The sequence below is a fragment of the Diceros bicornis genome, chromosome 3 (assembly GCF_020826845.1).
Source record: "Diceros bicornis minor isolate mBicDic1 chromosome 3, mDicBic1.mat.cur, whole genome shotgun sequence".
Taxonomy (NCBI): domain Eukaryota; kingdom Metazoa; phylum Chordata; class Mammalia; order Perissodactyla; family Rhinocerotidae; genus Diceros; species Diceros bicornis.
The window spans coordinates 54,773,457-54,798,911 of record NC_080742.1 but is presented as its reverse complement, the minus strand read 5'-3'; the positions used below and the strand labels follow the sequence as shown (position 1 = coordinate 54,798,911).

The following is a 25,455-nucleotide window of genomic DNA, read 5'->3' as shown; positions in this document are numbered from 1 at the left end:
AGTAGCCATCTGGGTCATCAGATTGCCTGTCTCGGTGTTGCAGTGTTGTTTGTGTTCAAGTAACCCTTATTTTACTGAATAATGGCCCCAAAGTGCAAGAGTAGTGATTCTGGCAATTCGGATATGCCAAAAAAAAAGCCATAAAGTGCTTCCTGTAAGTGAAAAGATGAAAGTTCTCGACTTAAGGAAAGAAAAAAAATCATATGCTGAGGTTGCTAAGATTTATGGTAAGAATGAACATTCTATCCGTGAAATTGTGAAGAAGGAAAAACAAATTCTTGATAGTTTTGCTGTCACACCTCAAATATGTATGTGTAGGAAAAAACATAGTGTATGTCGGGTTCGGTACTATCCGCGGTTTCAGGCATCCACAGGGGGTCTTGGCACGTCTCCCCCGTGGATAAGGGGGGACGACTGTGTTTGGATTGATATCTGTTGTCTAGTTTTTATTTGTCTCACCTGTTTTGTGTACCTTTCTCTCCCTGCCTTCTTTTAGAATTAAGTGTATTTATTCTTCCATTTCTTCCTTTTATTGTCCTGTATTCTTTTACTATTTTTTTAGTGGTAAACTTAGAGATTAAAACCTGACTCTTTGAATTATTGCTGATATAAAGTAGTACTTTTGCCTATTGCCAGAAAATGCTTTGACCTTAGAACACTTTAACTCCGTCTACTGCCTTCCACCTTTTGTGTTATTGCTGTTACACATGTTACTTCTACGTATATTTTAGACCCCCTAAGATATCAATATTGTTCTGTTCGGTCAATACACTTTTATATTTACCCACATATTAAAACTTTCTGCTGCTCTCATTTTGTTTTTGTCTTGGGATCATTTTTCTTCAAGCTGACAAACTCTATTTAGTATTTATTTTAGTGTAGCTAGGCTGGCAACAAAGTCTCTCGGTTTTTATTTACCTGGAAATGTATTTTGCTTTGACTTAAAAAAAATCAACTTCATCCAAGTATAATTTTATACACTAACGTTCACAGATTTTAAGTGCACAAGTTGATGATTTTTGACAAACCATATATATGTATATATGTACGTGTGTATATATGTATATAGGTATCCATATATATACATACGCACACACATATATGTGATATATATATATAGCACTCCAATCAAGATAAAGAACATTTCTGTCTCCCCAGAAATTTCTCTTATTCTTTTGTGCAGTCAATTTCTCCCCTGCTCCTTTCCCCCTTCCCAGAACACCACTGCTCTGATTTCTAGATCAGACTTCTAGAGTCATATGAATGGAATCATATACTATGTCCTCTTTTGAGTCTGGTTTCCCTCACTGAGCATAATATCTGTGATACTCATTTATGTTTTATTAGTATTTCATTCTTATTTATTGTTGAATAGTGCTCTCCTGTATGAATGTACCCCAATTTGTTGATCTGTTGACCTGTAGTTGGCCTCTACGGGAGCCAAAAGCTACTCTATCATAGCTAGAAGTGGAAGCCCCTTGTTTAAAACAACCCACAAAACTATCAGAACCTCTGAATCTTTTCAGAAGGCAGATTTCTAGAATGTGAAGTTACTAAATTAAAACTTTTCACAGGCTTTTGATACATACTGTCAAATGGGTTTCCAGAAGGTTTCCACCAATGTACATTCCTACTTGTGGTGTATGAGAGTCACTGTCTCACTATACTATCAATAGCATTTTTGTATCTTATTTTTTTGTCTTTGTAAGCATACAGAGCTGCAAAATTACATCTAGCAGTTGGAAGGAATTTTACCTCAACTATAAACCAGTAGGTCCCCTACTTATTTTCTGAGTTTGAAGAATTATCAGTGACCTCACTTTTTTAACCACTCATGTCACTGACTTTCTGAGAAAGTCAATTCAGAGTCATTCCTGGCATCACTATTTCAGAAGGAAGAGGGGACAGGGCAGGAGCTCAGTGTCTCCCTCCCCCAGCCTGCAGTGATTCCTCTAGAGCTGCACTGTCCAGTACAGTAGCCACTGGCCACGTGTGGCTATTGAGTACTTGAAAAGTGGTTGGTCCAAATTGAGGTGGGCTGTCAGTATAAAATACACACCGAATTTCAAAGCCTTAGTATGAAAAAAATGAATGTAAAATATGTCACTGATATTATATTGATTACATATTGAAATAATATATTGAATACATTGGGTTAAATGAAATATATTTTTAAAATTAATTTCATTTGTTTGTTTTTACTTTTATTAAGGTGGTTATTAGAAAATTTTAAATTATACATGTGGTTTATATTTTATTTCTATTCAACAGTCTGCTTTGTAGTCTTACAGAATTCTTCTCTCTCTACTTCGTTTTTCCTTTGACTGTCTTCCCTCCCCCAATCCGTGTTTCATTTTCTTCAGAGAAGCTTCCCTGGATCTTCTCTTTGAGGCTGTGCCAACTTTATATTTAGTTTAGAAGATCAAATTGCAAGATGGGACATGGGCACAGATTTCCATAAGGAGCGTAAGGAGGTGGATTGACCCTGGGATTCTCTTACCTGGGAACCAAACCTCTCTGAGGGCAGATCAGAAAGCCAGGAAGAAGAGGAGTGGGTGGGGGTGCCCTCTAACCCCCTAGGCTCCCAAGGGGCCCCCTCCCTCCTCGCCAACAGGCTATACCCCACTTGCCTTTGACTCCCCTGATCTTTTCGACTTCGTCTCTCTGCTTGGCTTTCCATCTTTTCTTCTTCTGTGCATCTTGTTTTCTGGCCGCCTCCCCTGGCTTGATGTTGTCTTTGGTTGTTTCTTGGAGCTTCCCCACCAGGGTCTCCAACGTCAGTCCTCACTGCTCTGAAACACTGCCCCGGGAGAGCCCACCCATTAGAGCAGGCCCAGCTCCCCAAACCTGACTGTTGCCCAACCTTGGTCTCCTGTTTGCCTGAAAGTGCAGGTCAGACCCTCTTCACCAGCCAGACCTACCCTTTAGCAGGTGAGGAAAGGATCCCCCTCAGGGCCAAGAGATCCCTGGCTCTCTTTAGTGTTTCTTGTAACCAGATGCCCATAAACTGAATTTCTCTATGGTGTCCCATGATGTAGATCTGGTCCATCCCTGGATTCTGTTTTCTCTTCTGCCATCCACATCTTGTTAAATTCCTGCTGAATTGAGCTAACTGCAAATCTGATTAAATCTCAAACCAGGGCTTTGGAAGTTACAAAACAACAGCCTTCTTGCCAGCTGGCTGACGTGTAATTCTTTGCTTAGGTGGCCATAAATCAGGAGACTTTCCTTAAGTTTCTGCCTTTGATGGCAAGAAGTGGAGATGTCTGTGGGGGTATTATGGAGAAAGGCTGGGAAGAAAAGTCACTGGTTTTGTGGGAATCACAGGCTTGGAAGAGACAGGAGCTGTGACTAAAACGAGAACCTCATTGTAGACAGATGAGGATTAGGAGAGGAGGGATGAATTGTAACACCCTCCCACGCCCTCTAAATGGGGCCATGGCATGAAGAAACACTGAATCATGAAGTGGGAAGGTAGTTCCCTTGCCAGTTCTCTCAGATTTAGGATTATCTTAAAGAGAATGTCTCAATTTTGTGCTACAATGTCTTTAACACTTCTCAAATGCTTCTAAGAGAAAACAGGCCTTGGACCTAGAACCTTTCCAGGCAGCACTGTGAGACTCACTTATGGCTAAAAAAAGCCCAACCGTGACTATGTTGCCTGAATGACTGACATTTAGAACACACTGTCCTAGAGAAAGAAGGTACAGAGAGTACTCTGAGATTCTAGAGTCCTGGATTTAAAAATTATCCTCTTGCCAATTTCATTCATTTGTTCACCATTCGTTACAGTAGAATTTTCAAAGAAACCTTTCTTTTCTTTGATTTTCCAGAAAGAAATTGGAAACTGAATATTTAAGAAGTGAATGTTGTTTTAAAATATTCTGACTTACTTCAAAAAATGATACCAGAAACTTAAAAAGGTATTATTAACCACCGACTTAAATTTAATATTATCAACTAGTATCCCTTAACAGAACCAGTTTTCTAAAGCTATGGATCCTAAAGTGGATCATAGAATTGACCACAATAGAAAAGGCTGAATTAGCATCTAATAGATTAGCACAATTTTAGTGGAATAGTAACTAACCAACCATTTTCATCCCTTTAAATTCTGTTTGGTAAGGATCTCTTGCCCTTCTGTTTCTTAGAATGTTAAATTGTACTGTCTGTCTCTTGCTCAGTCACTCAGATCATAAAAGGAAAGTTATTGTATAGGGTCCCGCTGAGCATCTTTATACAGCTTGCAGTGTTTAGCAACTTGATGGGTAACAGAAGAAGAAATGGAAGCATGTCAAAGAGCAGGAGATTCATGTGTGACCTGGTGGAAAAAAGTATTGAGAACCACTGCGCTTGAATGTTAACAGACGTGGGCTTATGAAACACACATTAATGATGCTGACAGTGTTTAGAGGTCTATGAATATTTTTTTTTTGGAGCTCTACAAAAAAATTTTAAAACTATCTTTCTGGAACATGTGGGTTTTCCCACCTAGGTGAAGGACTAAGTAGCCAGTTCAAGGCCTTTCTACTTCCAGAATTATGATCTATTTTATATACACAAGAATGACTGGAGAAGTGGCTCAAGGATCTTATGCTATATGAAAGCAATCAGTGCAATTTGGGGGTAACTCTGATGAACCCAAGCTATTGTTTATACCCACGTAAAATAGCTTGGGCCTCTGTTCCCACCCAGACGGGAAGTTCGGCACGTGCACAAGGCTTTCCAGGACTTCCAAGGAGGTGGCATCTCCTGGTCACCTACCGCTTGGAAGTCCACGTCACCTCCCCCTTCTGCTCTTGCCCCCCCTCTGTCCTGCTTCACGCCACACACGGCCAGCGCTCCTCCTTCATTCCCCAGGATGCTTGTATATAACAGACTTTGCCGAAGGTATAAGGAACAGTGGAGCGGGGCTTCCAAAACAGAGGATCATGACTGAGACGTCACTCTTCCCAGGTTCCTGGGCTCTGGCTACCACAGCAGACTTCATGCTGACTGCCTCTCTCCTCAGGCCGTTTTGTGCTCAGACCCTCTCTCCTACCAACTCCCACAGTTCCTCTGCTCCCAATTCTGGCCCTCTCCCCTCTTAGGATATGCGGAAACCTCCAATCCCAATTAGCCTAATTATGCAAAAGAATATATCTTTCCATCTCTATCCCAGTCTAGGGTTGAGGCACACTTTTGTTTTTTTAAAAAAATAATAATAATAATTAAGAAGTGTTGCTGAACAAAAGAGTTGTCTACCTCTGGTCGTCTACCCTAGTAATGTAACCCAGGAGCAGAAGCAATTAAATTAAGATTTTTTTCTTTACTGTATCTCAGATCAATGTCTTAAGCATGACCCCTTCCTGCTCTAAGTAGAGAAATTCTAGGACCAAAGGGAGGGGGAGGAATGTTTCCATGGCTCTTATTTTGTTGATGATTTCATTTGTCTCTTCAGCGGCTGCACTGAGAGGCAGGGGCCTTGAGGGCCGGCCCTGGATCCTGACTGCCCTTCTGCCAGGAAGACACATGCAGCCAAAGATGAATTTGGGAAAAGTAGCGGCTTGCTCCTTTAACCATGGAAAAGCAGGGCTACAGTGAGATGGAAATTATCCCATCAGAGTCTCAGTCCCACATTAACTTGTTGAAAATCAACCGGGAGCTTCTGGTCACTCACATCCGCAACACTCAGTGTCTGGTGGACAACTTGCTGAAGAATGACTACTTCTCGGCAGAGGACGCAGAGATCGTGGGTGCCTGCCCCACGCTGCCCGACAAGGTGCCAGGGCAGGGATCGGAACTGGCAGCATGCGAGCCTTCATAGCCAGAGGGGCTTCTCCCATGTGGCCTGAATAAGGCGCTTTGGGAGTTTAGTACATTGGGCAGAGTTTCCCATTGGGGTCATTGATAGAGTATAACACTTGAGTTACCAGCTATTTACACAGTTATGTATTTTACTTCTGTGTTCACGTCGAGAGCAAACTCCTCTTACCTCTCAGCTCTCCTTGCTGCATGTATTTGTTCCTAAACAACTCGTTTTTCAGTTCACTTTAAATTAGTAAGAGGGAAAAGAAAATGAGCATAAAACACTAGCAGCGCTATTCGTTCAGTGCCTTTAAACTCGAGAGCTGCCCCCTGCTGGCTCAGACTCTGGTTGGGGAATGACCGCATCCCAAGCTGGGTCCAGAAAAAGACTTTCCACCCCCTACTGTGGGAAGTCTCAACAGCCCGTAGTTTCATCTCAGCTATGTGTCATCTCCTGAAAAATAGAACTGGCGAGACCAACAACTCCTTGTTGGTTAGAGGTGTGACAGAACTTGTTTGTAATGTGGTCCTGCTGGGCTCAGAGGAAACCTCCAGAAGGGTTTCTGGGGGAGGTGCTACAGTAGCACACTCATGTGATCTTTTTCCTGCCTTTTTAATAACACATAAAGCCGTTTTTAAAGGATAACTTACATGGGGTCTGTTATCCCCTCGCTGTATGGCCCTGCACCCACCTCATTGTGCCTCAGGGGTGACTTTCTCCCCTCAGCACTCATTCCTGGAGAGCAGTAGTATTAGGTTAAGAGGGAAAAGGAGACAGAGAATTCCAGGGGTGGGCACGGCTCTAGTTGTGAGTCTGCCCTTTTAATTTTTAGGGTCATGGAAGCCTCCTGGTTTCTTAGAGCTGTGTGGTTTTATTTCTTGCTAAGGCGGTCCATTGCACAGCTCTGGGCCTTCAATGTGTAGCATCTCATGCCAGCTGGGTGGACAGTCAAACTTGAGGCTGTAGTTAGAGCTCAGAGCCCTGCGTGCGGGCCCTTCTGGTGGGAGGACACCCCTAGTGCCACCTAACACCCTCATGCTTGTGTCACCACCAGGTCCGCAAAATTCTGGACCTGGTACAGAGCAAGGGCGAGGAGGTGTCCGAGTTCTTCCTGTACGTGCTGCAGCAACTCGCAGATGCGTATGTGGACCTCAGGCCTTGGCTGTCGGAGATCGGCTTCTCCCCTTCCGAGCTCATTCAGAGCAAAGCTGTTGTCAACACCGACCCAGGTCAGTCAGCCCCAGGGGGACTGCAGCCACCAAGCAAGCAAGGCCCTGGGGTTTGGAAATGCGGTAGTGTGTGGGCCCAGCAGGGCACAAAAGCGTGGCCCACCATGGCCGGCCCTGCATTCCACCTCAGGCAGCAGGCCCAGGTGCTATGTTCCTTTTGGAAAAGGAGAGCTCGTCCCTGTTACCTAAGTGTAGCCCAGGGGCCTGTGATTGTACTGACCACATGTACCTGGTCTGATGTATATAGGCGCCCGTGGAAGTGTGGGAATGGTCTCTGTTCTGACCTCTTGCTTACTTCCTATTCTGACATAAGTAGACATTTCAATGGTTGCACAAATTCAAGGTTACATTTTTTTTTCCTTGTTAAAATCTTACCAAATTTGATTCTAGGCAAAGTATTTTTCTATCAGCCCTGGATGCCAGTCGTTATTTCCAAAGCACCAGGGCACCCCATGAGCTGACTGATTAGTTCAACAGGTACTTATGATGTACCCACCATATGCCAAGGCACTGTGCTGGATGCCAGGGGTGCATTGGGGACCTAGATATTATTCCAGCCCTCAGGGAGGTCAGAGGCTAATGCAGGAGCCCAACAGTAAAGAATCATATGAATATATAATTGCACGTGGTGATAAGGAGAATGCAGTTCAAGATGCTGTGAGTGCACGTCACTGGGGCCACGATCTGGTCTGGGGGCCGGCAGTCTTCTATCCGCTTGAGCTCCCTCCACTCTGTGGGCAACATACCAGCCCCAAGGTCACAAACTCTGATTTTTAAAGAATCCAGTTTGACCTTGAAAACAGAAACAAAGGACAGTGTCCCAGCTAGTCAGGTGTGTATTTAGAGGAGACCCGGCCAAGTGGCAGTGTGGGGCCCAGCTCTCGCTCCTGCGGCCCCAGCAGACACCTGCCGGCCTTTGTTAGCTTCTTGCTCTTGCTGCTTCTTCCCACCACACTGTTTCCTTCCCCCATAAAAAGGAAAATATTCCGGGGCCGGCCCGGTGGCGCAAGCGGTTAAGTGCGCGCGCTCCGCTGCGGCGGCCCGGGGTTCGCTGGTTCGGATCCCGGGCGCGCACCGACGCACTGCTTGGTAAGCCATGCTGTGGCGGCGTCCCATATAAAGTGGAGGAAGATAGGCACAGATGTTAGCCCAGGGCCGTCTTCCTCAGCAAAAAAAGGAGGAGGATTGGCGGATGTTAGCTCAGGGCTGATCTCCTCACAAAAAAAAAAAAAAAAAAAAGGAAAATATTCCCACGATGGATAATTCTTTCAAAAGACTTCCCCACTGGTTCCTTCAGCCAGCTGCTTTAATAGCCTTTAAAGTATAATTCACTCTACGAGAAGCCAGGTGTGAAATACTACGTATTGTATGATTCCATTTACATGAAATGTCCAGAAAAAGCAAATTGATAGAGGGGCCAGCCTGGTGGCGTAGTGGTTAAGTTCACTTGCTCCGCTTTGGCGGCCCGGGGTGCACAGGTTCGGATCCCAGGTGCGGACCTACGCACCACTTGTCAACCATGCTGTGGCAGGTGTCCCATATAAAGTAGAGGAAGGTGGGCATGGATGTTAGCCCAGGGCCAGTCTTCCTCAGCAAAAAGAGGAGGATTGTCAACAGATGTTAGCTCAGGGCTAATGTTTCTCACAAAATAAATAAATAAAAGCAAATTTATAGAGACCGAAAGCAGACGAGCAGCTGCATAGGGCCAGGGCTAGGGGCAGGGATTGGCTGCAAATGCGCTTATGATGGAGATGTTCTAGAACTAGATTATAGTGATGTTTGGGTAACTTTGTAAATTTACTAAAAGTCATTGACTAGTACACAATGTCTATTATGAAATAGCTGAATTTTATAGTATGTAAATTATGCCTTAATAAAATGGTAAAAAATATAATCAACTTTACAACTTTTAAGCAGACAACCAGATTGGACTAAGTTGATGCGAAAGGGTTATAGATGAATCTGGAAATGTGCATGTGTGTCTAATTTTTGTTAATTGAATTATAATTAAAATCCAGAAATGATTGTAAAGGAATTCATAGAACCTCTTTTGCTTGGGGAAGGACCACCTCCCTTCCATTTTGTAGCTCAGGTTTGCTGAGGGTGTGGCCCCCACGTAAGCACGGTAATGCGTTAATGCCCCTGCACGCAGGCACAGAGCTCAGCCTGGGCCATGTGCTAAGCAACAGTGATCCCCAGGCCTCAGCTTGGGAGCAGGGCTGGTGTGCTCTGCAGAGTATAAGAAGGCTGGTTTTCATCTTAGTTTACTCAGTTGTGGTGTTTTAGATGAGGCAGGTTAATGTCGAATGTTGTATCTTATCGCCAAGAGACTACCTGTTGCTTTAAGAGCAGTGTAATAAGCAAAAGAAAGGTTAGGGCCGTTTCCTTCTCAGCAATACGCAGTTCAGTGGGAACTGGCTCCAGCTATTTGGTTTTGTTTGTTTGTTTGTTTGTTTGTTTGTTTTTGTGGGGAAGATCAGCCCTGAGCTAACATCCATGCTAATCCTCCTCTTTTTGCTGAGGAACACCAGCTCTGAGCTAACATCTATTGCCAATCCTCCTCCTTTTTTTTCTTTTTCTCCCCCAAAGCCCCAGTAGATAGTTGTATGTCATAGTTGCACATCCTTCTAGTTGCTGTATGTGGGACGCAGCCTCAGCATGGCCAGAGAAGCGGTGCGTCAGTGCGCGCCTGGGATCCGAACCCGGGCTGCCAGTAGCGGAGCGCGCACACTTAACTGCTAAGCCACGGGGCCAGCCCTGGCTCGAGCTATTTGAACAGGACCCTGGGGTGATGGTGGGGCAGCAAGGTGGGGCAGCACCTGGCCCTCAAGTTTGAGGGGGCTTCAGTTTATAGCTGGAGCTCAATGACAAAAGAGGAATAAGGGAGCCTGTCTCAGACGCTCATCTCAGTGAAGTTTGTTGCCCTCTGGCTGGTCAGACAGAGGGGTGGAGGCCCGAGGACCCGCAGATTCTGGAGTGCTGGCCCTTTGCATTTGAGGAGTCATTGACCTTGGTCTCAGAGTCCAGGTAGTGGGTGTGTTTGTCTGTGTGCTTGCTTCTCCTCCTGAGACCTCCCTGTTTGATGCCGTTTCTGCCTCTGCCTCTCTCTCTCTCTGCCTCCACCTCTCACCCGGCTCTTCACTCCCTGGACCCCGCCATTACTCTCCCTCCAGTGAGCAGGTACACCCAGAAGCTTCGACACCAACTGGGCCACGACTCCAGGTTCATCCTGTGCTACGCCCAGAAGGAGGAGCTGCTGCTGGAGGAGATGTACACGGACACCATCATGGAGCTGGTTGGCTTCTGCAACGAGAGCCTGGGCAGGCTGGGCAGCCTGGCCTGCCTCCTGGACCACACCACGGGCATCCTCAATGAGCAGGGCGAGACCATCTTTGTCTTTGGCGACGCCGGCGTGGGCAAGTCCATGCTGCTGCAGCGGCTGCAGGGCCTCTGGGCCACCGGCCAGCTGGACGCGGGGTTCAAGTTCTTCTTCCACTTCCGCTGCCGCATGTTCAGCTGCTTCAAGGAGAGCGACACACTGTGCCTGCAGGACCTGCTCTTCAAGCATTACTGCTACCCGGAGCAGGACCCCGAGGAGGTGTTCGCCTTCCTGCTGCGCTTTCCCCACACGGCTCTCTTCACCTTCGACGGCCTGGACGAGCTCCACTCAGACTTTGACCTGAGCAGCGTGCCTGACTCCTCCTCCCCCTGGGCGCCTGCCCACCCCCTGGTCCTGCTGGCCAGCTTGCTCAGTGGGAAGCTGCTCAAAGGGGCCAGCAAGCTGCTCACGGCCCGCACGGGCATCGAGATCCCGCGCCAGCTCCTTCGGAAGAAGGTGCTTCTGCTGGGCTTCTCCCCCAGCCAGCTGCGGGCCTACGCCAAGAGGATGTTCCCCGACAGGGCCGTGCAGGACCACCTGTTGGAACAGCTGGAAGCCAACCCCAACCTCTGCAGCCTGTGCGCCGTGCCCCTCTTTTGCTGGATCATCTTCCGGTGTTTCCAGCACTTCCACAGTGCCTTCGACAGCTCCCTGCAGCTGTCCGACTGCACGGTGACGCTGACCGACATCTTCCTGCTGGTCACTGAGGTCCACCTGAACCGGACACAGCCCACCAGCCTGGTGCAGCGGAACACGCGGAGCCAGTCAGAGGCCTTCCACGCTGGCCGGGGCACCCTGCGCTCGCTGGGGCAAGTGGCCCACTGGGGCATGGAGAAGAACCTCTTTGTCTTCAGCCAGGAGGAGGTGCAGGCCTCCGAAATGCAGGAGAGAGACCTGCAGCTGGGCTTCCTGCGGGCGGTGCCAGAGCTGGGCCTCGGAGGCGACCGGCAGTCCTACGAGTTTTTCCACATCACCCTCCAGTCCTTCTTTACTGCCTTCTTTCTCGTGGTGGACGACAGGGTGGGCACTCGGGAGCTGCTCAGGTTCTTCCAGGAGTGGGCACCTCCTGGGGAGGCAGCAGCGTCCTGCTACCCCCGCTTCCTCCCTTTCCAGTGCCTGGGGGGTAGCGGCTTGGTGGGGGAAGACCCCTTCAAGAACAAGGACCACTTTCACTTCACCAACCTCTTCCTGTGCGGGCTGTTGTCCAAAGCCAAACAGAAGCTCCTGCGGCGCCTGGTGCCCGCCGCCGTCCTGCGGAGAAAGCGCAAGGCCCTGTGCGCACACCTGTTCGCCAGCCTGCGGTCCCACCTGAAGAACCTGCCCCGCCTTCAGAGTGGGGGCTTCAACCAGGTGCAGGCCATGCCTACCTTCATCTGGATGCTGCGCTGCATCTATGAGACGCAGAGCGAGAAGGTGGGGCGGCTGGCGGCCAGGGGCATCTGTGCCAACTACCTCAAGCTGACCTACTGCAATGCCTGCTCGGCCGACTGCAGCGCCCTCTCCTTCGTCCTGCACCACTTCCGCAAGCGGCTGGCCCTCGACCTGGACAACAACAATCTCAATGACTACGGCGTGCGGGAACTGCAGCCCTGCTTCAGCCGCCTCACCATCCTCAGGTGAGGCCGCCAGGCTCAGGGAGCAGCCAGTGGGGGCAGGGTGGGCCAGGCTCGGGGCACTCCAGCACTAGCATCATGGAGCAGGATCTCCTGGATTACCCCAGGACTTGTGACCACTGGTCTTGGAACATCCAACCTTCTCTCTCAGGGTGGCAGAGGGCAAGGAACAAAGCTTCAAAGTCAGGCAGACCTGGATCAGCCCCAGCTGAGTGTCCTCAAATAAGTTGCTTAACCTCTCTGAGCCTCAGTGTCCTCATCTGGAAAAAGGAGACGTTCATATCCTAGCAATTACAGTAATAACAACCAGCATTTATTGAGAATGGGTGATGTGCAATACAAATATTACCTGATTTAATCCCCTTACCAACCCTGTAAGGCAGGTACTGTTATTATCGCCATTTTGGCAAATGAGGAAGTGGAGGCACAGAGAAGTTAATAAGTTGCTCAAGGTCACCCAGCTGGGCCATGGTGGATCCAGAATCATAAAGAACCTACCTTTTGAAATTCATGTGAGGCTCAGAGATAGCCCATGAAAAGTTTCTGGTACATAGAAGTTTTAATGACTGCAGAAAAAGCAGACTTTGTGCTAATTAGTGTGGGGGAGGAAGAAATTTTACTTTACCCTTTTAGGTTCTTCTGTCTGGTCTAAGAATTAAATTGACATGAGACAGATTAACAGGAGAAAATCAAATTTAACTTCGTATGTACAGCAACCCCACATACATGAGAGGGTCAGAGACAAAAAGGTAAAGTGAGGTATTTATGCCATCTTGAGCTAAGGAATGGGATAGAGGTCTGAAGCTTCAGAGGGGAGGAAGATAAGTCACAGGACAATAAGAAGAGCAGAGGTTCAGTAATTAGAGGTTTGCCCTGCCATACAGATAGGTCATAAAAATTTATTTCTGGTAATAACTCTTATTATGGGCAAGGCCCCAAATTTAAATTCTCTAAGGGAGAGGTAAAAGTTTCTCTTGAGCCCACAGGGTATCAGTTGCCTTTAGCTCAAAATATTCCACATGCCAAAGTGGCACATCTTGGGGATGCCTGTTCTGAAGCCATTCATTGGCATTAGTTTCCATGATCAAAGCCAGCAGCCCTGAGCTGCCAGGGATCTCAGTAAAGAATGCTGACTCTTATTTAGTTTCCTGTTTGATGGTTTAGAGGAACGAGAGGCCAGTCTGCTTTCTTCTATTAGCATTTCCTGTATAAAGTATACCTTGTAAATCTCTACGGGGGTTTCAGTTCTCCCTTACTTGGCTCATGCATTTCTGAAGAGCAGAGGGGATTTAAAACTGATTCTAGGTACCCGTTACACCAGTGCCAGAGTGTGAATTGTGTGGCGACAGTGGAATATAGGGAGCCCCAGGCTGCCCTGGCCTGGGCGTTAGAAAGCCTGGAGTCTATTCTCTGGGCTCTCAGCCAGCACCACTCCGTCCGCGGCCTTGGGCAGTCTCACTCTCAGTGACTCCCTGTGCTCGTCTCATAGGATGGAGTACACCAATGTGGTGGTCCTGCCCCAGCCAGCTCTCCCCAAGGGAAGTTTTCCTCCCCACCAGTAAAGGAGAAAGCAGGAGGAAATGGGCGTTTTGAGCTCCCTGAGAACATCAGTTAGGATTAGTTTCGGCTGAGAGTTAGAGCAAACTTAAAATATTGGTGGCTTAGATAAGTTACAAGCTTATTTGTCTCTCATGCAAAAGTCTAGAGGAGGGCAGTTCAGGGCCGTTGTGGTGCCTCCATGCCCATCAGAGCCCAGGCTCTCTTCTGCCTTGCTGCCCTGCTGTCCTCTCTACCTGACTTCCACTTCTTGGCTCAAGATGGCTACTCAAGCTCCAGCCATTCAGTTGACATTTTAGCCACCAGGAAGAAGGAAGGGCAAAGAAGGACACACTCCATTCTTTTAAGAAGACTTCTCAGCTATTGCTAATAAGACTTCTGCTTAGATTTCACTGGGCAGAACTTAATTACACATGCCCAACTGAAAAATGGGGGATTCTATTTCTAAGCGAGTATAGATATTGGGAGTGACTAGTAGCCTCTGCCACCCTAGGATGGCCATACAGTGTATGTACACACTGCCCCAGCACCAAGGTGAGTACTGTGGGGGCAGGGGTCCAGAGTGTCTGACTTGATCATTTTGATGTGGCCTAAAAATCAAGCTTTTGCCTGTTCAGCCTTTTACTTATTACAGAGGTCAGCTTGTGGGCCCAATTTGGCCCACGGCTTATATTTGTAGGTAAAGTTTTATTGGAACACAGCCACACTCATTCGTTTACATATTGGCTGCTTCCCACAAGAGTTGAGTAGTTGCAGTAGAGACCCTATGGCCCACAGAGCCTAAAATATTTGCTATCTAGACCTTTACAGGAAAAGTTTGCTGACCCCTGGTCCGTTACCTCACCCAACCCGTGACCCTCGCGTCATCCCTCACGCCCATCCATCCTGAGCCTTATGCTGTCCTGCAGCTTCACCTAAATGACGGAGTGGAGGATTGAGATGATCAGAGTAGTTTGTTATAGAGATTACTTAGTGGTAAAGAATCATTTCACATTTTAGCCACATCAAAATATCCCGCTAGTGCAGGGATCTCACAACGCAATTCCAGCGTGCAGCTGGCCTGGTCCAGGAGGTCTCCATCAGCCCGAGGCCCTCTTTCCCTGCCCCGCTCTCTAAGCCCGGCCTGCTGAGGCGGTATTTGCATTACAGAGGAGCTGGAGAGTATGGTTGCCGAGATCTGCCTCCTCTGCTCATGGCTGGTCATTTCTCCATTGCCCGTGGCAATTTCCCACACAGAGCCACACCACGTGAGCAGTCTCCCTTGACACCTTTTCAGGTGGCAAGTCAGGTTTAGCCCGTTTCCAGATAGGGAGGCTGTTGGCATCGCGTGTGGGACAGTTCGTGTGGGGACTGTCCTGCCTTTTGCAGGACACCTAACATCTCTGGCCTGATGGTGGAGCGTTCCTTCCCCCAGCCTCGTAACCACTAAAATGAACTCCACGTTTCCAGATCCCATGGCCCCCGCTGTGCAGTGGGAATCACACAGAGGTCTGGCTGACATGCAGGCCACCCACAAATGCAGAATATCAGAGGTGGCTGTCCTCACGTGTCCTTCATGTGTCCCTCATAGCTATTGTGTTGAATCAGGGCCATGCTGTAGTCTCACCCATGGGCTGGTTCTGGGTGGGTCTGTCGGCCCCATGCTGACCAGGCTCTTTAGGGGCTGTTTGGCTGACTGCCACGGCCATTCTCCCAGGGAGCATCTATAGCAAGGAAAACTCCAGGACCTGTAGGCTTCTGGATCCTTGTGGAATTAATGCTCCTTCGTAGTGAGCAGCTGCTCTGATTTGTATCTTTCTTTGCTGTTTTGTTTCAGACTCAGCGTAAACCAGATCACTGACAGTGGAGTAAAGGTGCTACAGGAAGAGCTGACCAAATACAAAATTGTGACCTATTTAGGGTACATATTTCTCAAGAACGCAGGGCCTGCTACGTGGTGATAACACAGGGCAGCAGGAAATTGCCGTGCATGTGGGTCACTGGGTGGTTGAGACCGATGGCCAGGGGCACCAGGAAGAGCACTGGACTGGGAGCCAGGCAGGAGTCCTGGGTTCTACTCTTGGCTCGGCCAGCAACCCACTCTTTGAACAGTCAGGAAATGTCGCCAGCCTCAGCCTCTTCACTGTGTAACTGGGATCCTAGTGTAGGCAAGTAGTTTTACAAGTGGTGACTGGAGGAGGCAGGGAGAGACTGTGGGGATGTGTTTATAAACGTTAGAATACTGTTTATATATTAGACTTCACGACTGTGGGTCCATGGCCCCTCCTCCAGAACCCTTAGGGCAAGACATGGATCAGAATTCAGTGTACGTGCTACATTGTAGTGACATGACCCATGGGGTCTAGGGCAATGGCCCATTTTCAAACACTTTACTGTTTCTGCAGCAAAGTGTATGAATATTCAAAGCAAGTGGGATAAAGAACATAAATAGCTGCACATCAGTTGCTAACATAGTTATGAGAAAGTTGGGGTTTTCAGAGCCTTGGGGATTTTGGAGTTTGAGGTAAGGGATTGTGGGCCCAGCCAGCCAGCCCCGCGACCACTCTTGACTCTGTAAGCGGGAGCCAGTCGGTCAGCTTCTTTGGGCCTCAGTTTCCACAGCTGTGAAAGGAGGACAGTGAAGCACATGATCGCAGGCTGCGCTTCAGCTCGGGAGCAGCGCATGACAGCGGGACGCTCGGAACCTCAGTCTAGTTACCGCTTTCAACTTCTTCCTGCCTTGTCGTTGCATTGGTATCGTGTGGTAAAATGATTAGAGGTGGACACTGAAGAGGTTCCAATACTCAGAAAGAAACATTTCCCTCAAGATGCTGATCGTAATCTTAATCCCCAAATCCCCATCACCTGCTGGTTATCGAGCATTGTGTGCGAGGGTCGGGAATGATCTCACACAATCCTCATGACAACCCTGTACGGGAGGGAACTGTAATTCTTACCCTGCGGTTACAGAGGGAGAAAGGGAGGCACAGAGAGGTTAAGTAACTTGTCCCAGGTCATAAAGCTGGGAAAGTGGTGGAGGTGGCTCGGAACCCAGCCTGTGAGACCCTGGAACACCAAAGTCTGGTCCATGTGCCCTTCCTTTCTCCTTTCAACCCAGACTTCAGAAATCAGCAGGCAGCGCATTCTCACTTAACAAAAGTGATCATTAAGGTGACATCGGGAGTCATCAAGTCTCATGGCTGTGCTTTCTCTCGAAGCTTATACAAAAACCAGATCACGGATGTGGGAGCCAGGTACATCGCCAGAATCCTGGATGAATGCAAAGGCCTCATGTACCTTAAGTAAGTGGGGCTGGGCGTGGCAGTGTCCTTGGTAGCGTCTCTGGGTCACCCTTCATTATTCAAAGAACAAGTGTTGCCTAAAGAGCTCTCACCCTAACACCTTCTTCTGCTCGCCCCAGGGCATATGTGTCAAGTTAGGAGGCCTGTGTGTGGAAGGTGAGCTGTGGGTGAGGCTTGGATTTTGGAAGGGCCACCTACTATTGGTGGGGGGAACGCTGGGCATTTTGATTTCATTAACTGTTGACAGAAGGAAGGCCACAGCTATCCTCTTTCTGGAGGTCTTCCCCTCCCCACCCCCGAGGAAGTTCTCCATTGTCTTAGTCCATTCGGGCTTCTATAACAAAATACCGTAAACCAGGCTGCTTATAAACGCTGGACATTGGTCTCTCACAGCTCTGGAGGCTGGGACAAGGTGCTGGCAGATTCGGTGTCCGGTGAGGGCCTGATGCCTTGTTCACAGATGCGGCCTTCTCACTGTGTCCTCACCCGGTGGGAAAGGGGGCAAAGGAGCTTTCTAAGTTCTCTTTTAGAAGGGCACTGGTCGCATTCCTGAGAACTCCGCCTCCGTGACCTCAGCACCTCCCAGAGGCCCCGCCTCCTAGTAAAATCGCCTTGCGGTTAGGATTTCAACATATGGATTTTGGGGAGGACACAAACGTTCACACCATAGCACCCATCTAGTTGCAAGCAAGAGCTTGATCCTTGGTACTGGCATAGAAGTGCCCTGCCAGCGGTGACAGAGCATCAGGCTTAAAGGCCCTGGTGCTGCCCTGGCGATGGGAACGCACACCTTGGCCTCCCTGGTCTGTTGATGGAAATGACTGATGCTCCAGAGGTCATTTAGAGAACGCCCAGGAAAGCTCAGGTCCCTGAATTTCTGCAGAGATTGTGACCATCCCCTGGAGAGGAATCCCACCTGGCTCTCCTCAGGGCTTCAGGTCCCTCCCTGAGGAAGCCCAGGCCCTGGCTGCTGTGGGACCCAGGAGACTGACGACACCTCCAAGAGGGGCCAGAGGGGCTCTGTGCTGGGGACGGGGGTGGGGGCTGACGTTGGAGTCCCTCAGCTGGAGGCTGATGTATGCACGGCTCTCTCTGCAGACTGGGAGAAAACAAAATAACGAGCGAAGGGGGAAAGTGTCTCGCGCTGGCTGTGAAGAACAGCAAATCCATCTTTGAAGTGGGGTGAGTCGAGGCGAACGCACGTAGGTGTGCATGATACAACCTGTTCTGTGTCCGTGAGCGCCTGCTGGTCTTTTTCTACATAAACAGACCAAAAGGCCTGCCCGGCAAGCTGTGGGGCAGAGGCCAACGGCAGCTTTTGTCGCTGATGCCCTAGGGGCCCCGCTGGCTTCTGCACGGGAAACATTGTGGGAAGTCCCAGGGTTGACTGCAGCTTCAGTTGCACAGACTTTTATGTCATTCATGCAAAAATCAGCATCATCACCGTCAGCAAATGGAGGGAGCTGTTCTAGCCCCGTGTGGTAAGTTTCCACGGGCAGATGTTCTTCGTTTTAAGAATTTTACATATTCTCTGGAGGGTTTTTTTCATTCCATTTTTTTTATTGTGGTAAAATGCACATAACATAAAAGTTGCCATCTTAACCATTTTTAAGTGTACAGTTCAGTGGCATTGAGTACATTCATCTAGTTGTGTAACCATCACCACCATCCACCTCCAAAACTCTTCATCTTGTGAAACTGAAACTCTGTGCCCATTAAACAACAATTTCCCATTGTCCCCTCACCCCAGTGCCCTGCAGCCACCCTTCTGCTTTCTGTCCCTATGAATTTGACTACTCTATGTCCCTCACATAAATGGAGTAATATGGTATTTGTCTTTTTGTGACTGGCTTATTTCATTTAGCATAATGTCCTCAAGGTTCGTCCAGGTTGCACTATGTGTCAGAATTTCCTTCCTTTTTAAGGCTGAATAATAGTCCATTGTATGTATATACCACATTTTGCTTATCCATTCATCTGTTGGTGGACACTTCGTTGTTTCCACCTTTTAGCGATTGTTAGTAATGCTGCTATGAACATGGGTGTACAAATATCTCTTCCAGACCTTGCTTTCAAGTCTTTTGGCTGTATACCCAGAAGTGGAATTGCTGCATCAGATAGTAATTCTATTTTTAATTTTTCTTTCTTTTTTTTTTTTTTTTGGTGAGGAAGATTAGCCCTGAGCTAACATCTGTTGCCAATCCTCCTCTCTTTGCTGAGGAAGATTGGCCCTGGGCTAACATCCGGGCCCATCTTCTTCTACTTTATCTGGGACGCTGCCACAGCATGGCTCAATAAGCGGTGCGTAAGTCCGCGCCCAGGATTCAAACCTACGAAACCCAGGCCACCCAAGTGGAGCGAGGCACTTGACCACTACGCCACTGTTTTCCATGGTGGCTGTGCTGTTTCACATTCCCACCACCAGTGCAGTTCCAGGTTCACCACATTCTTACCGATGCTTGTGATTTTCTGTGTTTTGATAGTAACCATCCTAATGGGTGTGAGGGGTTATCTCGTAGTTTTGATTCTGGAGGCTTTTTAAAGCTTTTTATATTGTTATATTTTTTTGTCTGATTGTAAAAGAAACACTCATAATTTTATTTATAAACTAAAATATGAAAAACATAATAAAAATCATCCTTTCAGAAATAATTATTGTCAACATTTGAGGTCAGTTAAGCTTTCTTGCTCTCTCTCACACCTGTGTGTGCTCTCCCTCTACTATGTGTTTAATGTAGTACAGGTCAAACTATATGTACAGAATTTTATTCTACCTTTTTCACTTAATTTCATGGCACGAGTAGTTTTTTACTTGATTAAAAATGTGACACCATTCAATTGTATAGTACACACACTTTTTACACAAAACATTGAAAACTCTCATTCCAGGGTTTTAACAAGCCATCCCAGGGGCGATGTAGGCGGGTCGCTGGCTTGGTGAGAGCGTGTTGCTGAGGCAGCCCCAGTCCGTTGTGATGGGCCCGGCAGACCTGCTGTGCTTTCTGTAGACAGTGCCCTCAGCCTATTAGGAATAGGCCAAGGGCTGTTCTGAGTGTGCTGCATATATTAACTCACCTAATCCTCACAACAACTCTACAAGTGAGTGCTCTTATTATCCCCATTTTACAGACAAGGAGACTAAGACTCAAGAGATTCCGTAATTCGCCCAAGCATGCCCAGGTGCTAGGTGGCAGAGCCTGGATGTGAGCCCAGCATCTTACCATGCAGACCCTCATTTTAGCCAGACCCTCTCAGGTTATCTGCTCTGGGGGAGAGAGTATACTTTGTTATTGCAAGTCCCCGTGAAAACCACAGCAGTCCTCCCAGTTCAGTTTGGTAACGTGCTGTTTACACAAAGGGAGCATTGCTGATAAGGTTTCTGATTGTGCTTTCTGATCTTTGCTTCGTGGGAGACCACCTCTGTCTCCACGAACGTCTCTGACCCCTGCACAGAGTTGAACAGATGGTGGGAGTCCAGCCCCTCCACAGGCCTTGCTCTCAGGCGGCTGCAGACCTGTGTACTCTGTGGGTGACGTTTCTGGAACATGATGAGCTCAGGCTCTCTGACTGACAGCTCTCCGAAAGCTCAGGGGTGAGATTTGGCCTCTAATTGTGCAACTTGCTGATGGACTTCTGCTGCCCCTTATCCTTACATTTCCCTTTGAATTCGAAATCCAGAGCAGCTCACTGAGGGGCTGGTGTAGGAATTCATGTCTAGGCCACAGCTCCAGGGACAGAGCAAAAACATCTGCCCCCTGAGTATACAGTCAAGTTTTGGCACCCAGCAGAAAATAAGGGGTGAGCGTGAGCTAACTTTTACTGTCTTGCCTCTCCCTCAGGATGTGGGGCAACAGAATTGGTGATGAAGGAGCAAAGGCCTTCGCGGAGGCTCTGAGGAACCACCCCAGCTTGACCAACCTGAGGTGAGCGCAGCCTTCCGAGACTAGCTGTCCGGCACCTCTTGTTTGCCAGGGAGGAGCCCAGGGGAAGAGGGGGGTTGGCATTCCTACTGGGGGAGTATTTGTGTGTGTGATTTTTCCTTTTCTTTGTTAAATGTTTTTATTGACATATGAGAGGCACAGAGGAAAGTCCATTACTCTCAAATGTTCAGCTCGGCGATTTGGTATATGCACATACCAATGTCAATCACCACCCAGATCAAGACACAGGACATCACCAGCCCCTCGGCAGTCTCCCCATGCCCCTTGGGGGTCGGGGAGGAATTCTTAAGTGCAGATAAAACTGAAAGGGACACTAGGCAGCAGAGTCCTGTCCCTTCCTCATTCTCAGGATGGCACTGGGACAAGAGGGAACCCTTCGTCTCTGTAGACAGACGTGCTCCTCCTGGCCCTCCTTTAGGCCTCTGGCCAAATCTCTGAGACTTGTGTGTCTTCCTATTGCCCATATCCTTCCTGCCACTGAAAGAGAATCCAAGATGGTGGGGGCAGTAGCAGAGTTCCTTCTTTGTGAGAACAGAGGAAACTTCTTCAGATCTCATTGATGGGCACCTTGAAATGTCAGCCCTCGGAAGCAGAGCTCGCCAGCACTCCTCAGCCTGCAGTCTGCACTGTGACCAGGTCTCGCCCATGTTCCATTTCCTGTCTGGCCTCTCCTTGAGCAGCCTGTGCCTGTCCTCATGTTCTGAGCGTGGGCTCTGGAGCAACAAAGCCTGGGCAGCGACTGGCGAGGCCGAGCACTTCTGCTTCCTGCCTCAAGTCAGCCTGGGCAGGGGCCACCTCCAGGAGGAGTCGTCCTGGCTGTTTTGGTTGCTGAAATGTAGCCACATGTAGATCTGTCTCTAATAATCTACCCCAAGTGTTTTCCTTCCTAGTCTTGCATTCAACGGCATCTCTACAGAAGGAGGAAAGAGCCTCGCGTGGGCCCTGCAGCAGAACGCGTCTCTGAGAATATTCTGGTAATGACCAGTCATTTTGAAAGGTTGGGTCTCAGGGATCATTCCAAAGATGGCACACAGCCTGCACTCTTAAGTGAAAAGCTGCCTCTCAATTGAAACGGCTCTAGGCCTTTCCTCAAAGTTTGGCTGATAATTTAATTTTCTTCTAGAGGAGAAAATAGCCATTCCCAGAAGCACAAACAGGTACAGAAGGGGGAAGTGGGCCCCAGGAGCATGAGTTCGAGGCCTTAGCCTTCTTTGCCAACCTAGGCCTCAGGAAAACCAGAAGGCTGGGCGTTCTAACTGTCAGGAACATCCTCAGAACACCCTCAGACAGGCCTTGCAGAGTCCAACTTTCATGTCGTGGCTCAAAACTTTCTCCCTTCCTCCTCTTAAACCGCCTTCCTCTCTATGCTGCCTCCTCCTTCCCCAGGCAGCCACATCAGGATTTGGCTGTCCTGCCCCAGCTCACCTGTCACCTGTCACAGGAAGCCCACCGTCCTCACCCCCTCTCTGCACACCAGGGGTCTAATTAAGGGAATGTTGCCTTATGACAGTGCTCTTTTTTTGGTTCCTTTTTCTTTTGGTCATTTACACTGTTTTGATTTTATTTATTTGTATTTTATTTACTTGCCTGTATTTTAAATTGGGTGAGGAAATTGTATTATACATCTCTGTATCCTCCTCTTGCAGCTCAGTGCTCATGAGCTATTGGCTAAATTAGGTCATGAAAATAATGAAAATGTCCTCATTATGAGAGTTCTGATACCAGACCTGCTGGCCAGTAAATGCATTTTTAATTCCTCTCCCTCAGAAAACCTTAAGAATATGTGCTTGTTTGAAAAAATGTAAGAGACTGAAGTCTGAAAAGTAGGAAGTGAAAGTACCTCCTCCCTTGTGTTTTCCAAATATAACTTTTTTCTTCTAGCCTTTGAAAGTATATTCTAGCCTTCTAGCAATTGAATGTATATTCAAATATCTATCTATCTATATAGATATAGATATATCCCTTTTCTTACAAAATAGAATAGCATTTAGCAATTGGCTTTAAAAAATATCTTAACCATATACTGTCCATATTTTACATGTCCCTTTATGTCAGGGTTTCTCAGTCTCAACGCTGTTGACATTTTGGCCCAAATAATTCTTTTTTGTGAGGGGCTGTGCTGTGCATTGTAGGATGTTTAGCAGAATCCCTGGCCTCTATCCATTATGTACCAATAGTTCCCCCCAGTGGTGATGATCAAAAATGTCTCCAGAGGGCTGGCCCTGTGGCCTAGTGGTTAAGTTTGGTGCACTCCGCTTCAGCAGCCCAGGTTTGGTTCCCAGGCACAGACCACTTGTCAGCAGCCATGTTGTGGTGGCAACCTACCTACAAAAAAAAAAAAAAATAGTGGGGCTGGCCCGGTAGCATAGTGGTTAAGTTCGTGCACTCTGCTTCGGTGGCTGGGGTTTGCGGGTTCAGATCCTGGGCGCAGACTGATGCATCGCTTATCAAGCCATGCTGTGGTGGCGTCCCATATAAAGTAGAGGAAGATGGGCATGGATGTTAGCTCAGGGTTAATCTTCCTCACACACACACAAAAAAAAAATAGAGCAAGATTGGCACAGATGTTAGCTCAGGGTGAATCTTCTTCAGCAATAAAAAAAAAAAAAGTCTCTATACATTTGCAAATGTCCCCAGGAAGGGGAAATCACCCCGGCTGAGAACTAATACTCTACATGGATAATAATAATGTCAATACCCAGCATTTCTTGAGTGCTGACTGTATGCCACACGTTATTCTCAGCCGTTTACATGTATTAACTCACTCACTCTCACACGCACCCTATAAGGTCTATACCATTACTGTTCACATTTACCAGTGAGAAAACTCAGGTCCAGAGAAGTTAAACCACCTGCGTGATGTCGCCCTGCTAGTAGGTGATACACACCCGGCACGTCTGTCCCCAGAGCGCCCTTACCCACCTTGCTCTTCTGCCTCGTTCTTTGTGCTACCTCATTCTCTCTAAGGGCTGCACAACGTCCCATCGAATGTACAGTCACAGTTTATTTTGCCAGTCGCCTCTATAGACAGATATTTAAATTTATTCACATTACGTTATGACCAATAATACCACAGTCAACACTGCCTGTGTAGATCCTTGTGTGTACATCTTTGCACACTGTAGGGTCAATTTTTAGAAGTCTGATCATTGGCTCAAAGTGTAACCATCTAAAATTTGGATGGACACTACCAAATTGCCCTCCAAGGAATGATTTTTAATGTTCTTTCTAGTCCGTTTTTCTTATTCATTCTTTCACCCACTGGCACAACAGGGTTTAGTCCTATTTCCATCCAGAGTTTCTAGCCCTCTGCTTTATCCAGAGCACTTCTGGTTTTAAGGACAATTGAGAGACTTCCTGAACTTTCAGTCACTGAACTTGGGTCCTTCTCAAGAGGCCTCAGAGCAAAGCGCTGAACACATTTTAACATGCAGTCGGCAGACTTTTCTAGGTCTTCATTCAACTGACTTTGGTAACACGCTGTCAGTGGCATTCAAGGGATCTCGGGGGCTGGAGGAGACCGAGAAGCAGGCATGTGCACCCCTGTCTTCTGTGAGATCTGAGGGCTCAGCAAGGATGGAGAGCGAGTACGGGCTCCTCTGCAGCAGCAAGACTAAGAAGTAGGAGCTTGGGTAAAGGATTTGCACCAGAAATGATTCACTGTTTATTTTCTGGGGCTCAGAGGCTGGGCTTGGAGCATGGCTGTTTGCTGAGTTCTCAGCAAGCGGTTAGCAGCGTAAGCTGGAGATACCTGAGCTGGAATCCCGCTTCTGTGAACTCATTAGAAAATGTGTGCCATGTAGGGCTCTCCTGAGTAAACACTTCTTTCTTTTCTAGGCTCACCAAAAATGAACTCAATGATGAAGTGGCAGAGAGCTTGGCAGAGATGTTGCAAGTCAACCAGACACTGAAACATTTATGGTAACTCAGAGAACCTTAGAATTTCAGACTGTGCTCCTTTTTAAAAATATTTTTTGAGATAAAAGGCACCTACCATAAAATTCACCCTTTTAAAGTGTACAATTCATTGGTTTTTATTATATTCACAAGATTGTGGAATCCTCACCACTGTCTAATTCTAGAACATTTTACCTATTCACCTCCCTGACCCCCCAAAACCTGTATGCATTAAGCACTCTTTCCCCATCCTTCTCCCCCAGTCCCTGGCAACCACTAATCTACTTTTTGTCTCTATGGATTTGCCTATTCTGGGCATTTCGTAGAAATGGAGTAAGACTACATGTGGTCTTTTGTCTCTATTCCTTCACTAGCGTACATTTTCAAGGTTCATCTACATTATAGCATGTATCAATTTTTCATTGCTTTTTGTGGCTGAATGATATTCCATTTTATGGATATTCCACATTTTGTTCTTCCATTCATCACTTGGTGGACATTTGGGTTGTTTCTACTTTTTGACTATTATGAATAATGCTACTGTGAACATTCATGTACGTGTTACGTGTCTGAGTTTGAACAAACATTTTCGTTTCTCTAGGGTATATGCTTAGCAATAGAATTGCCGGGTCATATGGTCACCCTACGTTAACTTTGCAAGGAACTGCCAAACTATTTTCCAAAGTGGCTGCGCTACGTGACATTCCCACCAGTAACGTATGAGGGTTCCCATTTCTGCACATCCTCGCCAGCACTTGTTATTCTCCATC

General features: G+C 47.6%; 1 protein-coding gene across 2 annotated transcripts in view; it reads left to right on the top strand.

Moving 5' to 3' along the window:
- The window catches only part of NOD1 (nucleotide binding oligomerization domain containing 1), a 56,885-nt gene that overhangs the window by 16,744 nt on the left and 14,686 nt on the right, over positions 1–25,455 (top strand). For both annotated transcript variants that reach the window (XM_058527690.1, XM_058527691.1), the window contains exons 2-10: positions 5,441–5,761; positions 6,843–7,017; positions 10,191–12,012; positions 15,383–15,466; positions 16,764–16,847; positions 17,946–18,029; positions 20,687–20,770; positions 21,679–21,762; positions 24,626–24,709. In XM_058527690.1, coding sequence (XP_058383673.1) covers positions 5,561–5,761; positions 6,843–7,017; positions 10,191–12,012; positions 15,383–15,466; positions 16,764–16,847; positions 17,946–18,029; positions 20,687–20,770; positions 21,679–21,762; positions 24,626–24,709 — 2,702 coding nt within the window. In that variant the 5' untranslated portion in view covers positions 5,441–5,560. The remainder of the gene's footprint in view (positions 1–5,440; positions 5,762–6,842; positions 7,018–10,190; positions 12,013–15,382; positions 15,467–16,763; positions 16,848–17,945; positions 18,030–20,686; positions 20,771–21,678; positions 21,763–24,625; positions 24,710–25,455) is intronic.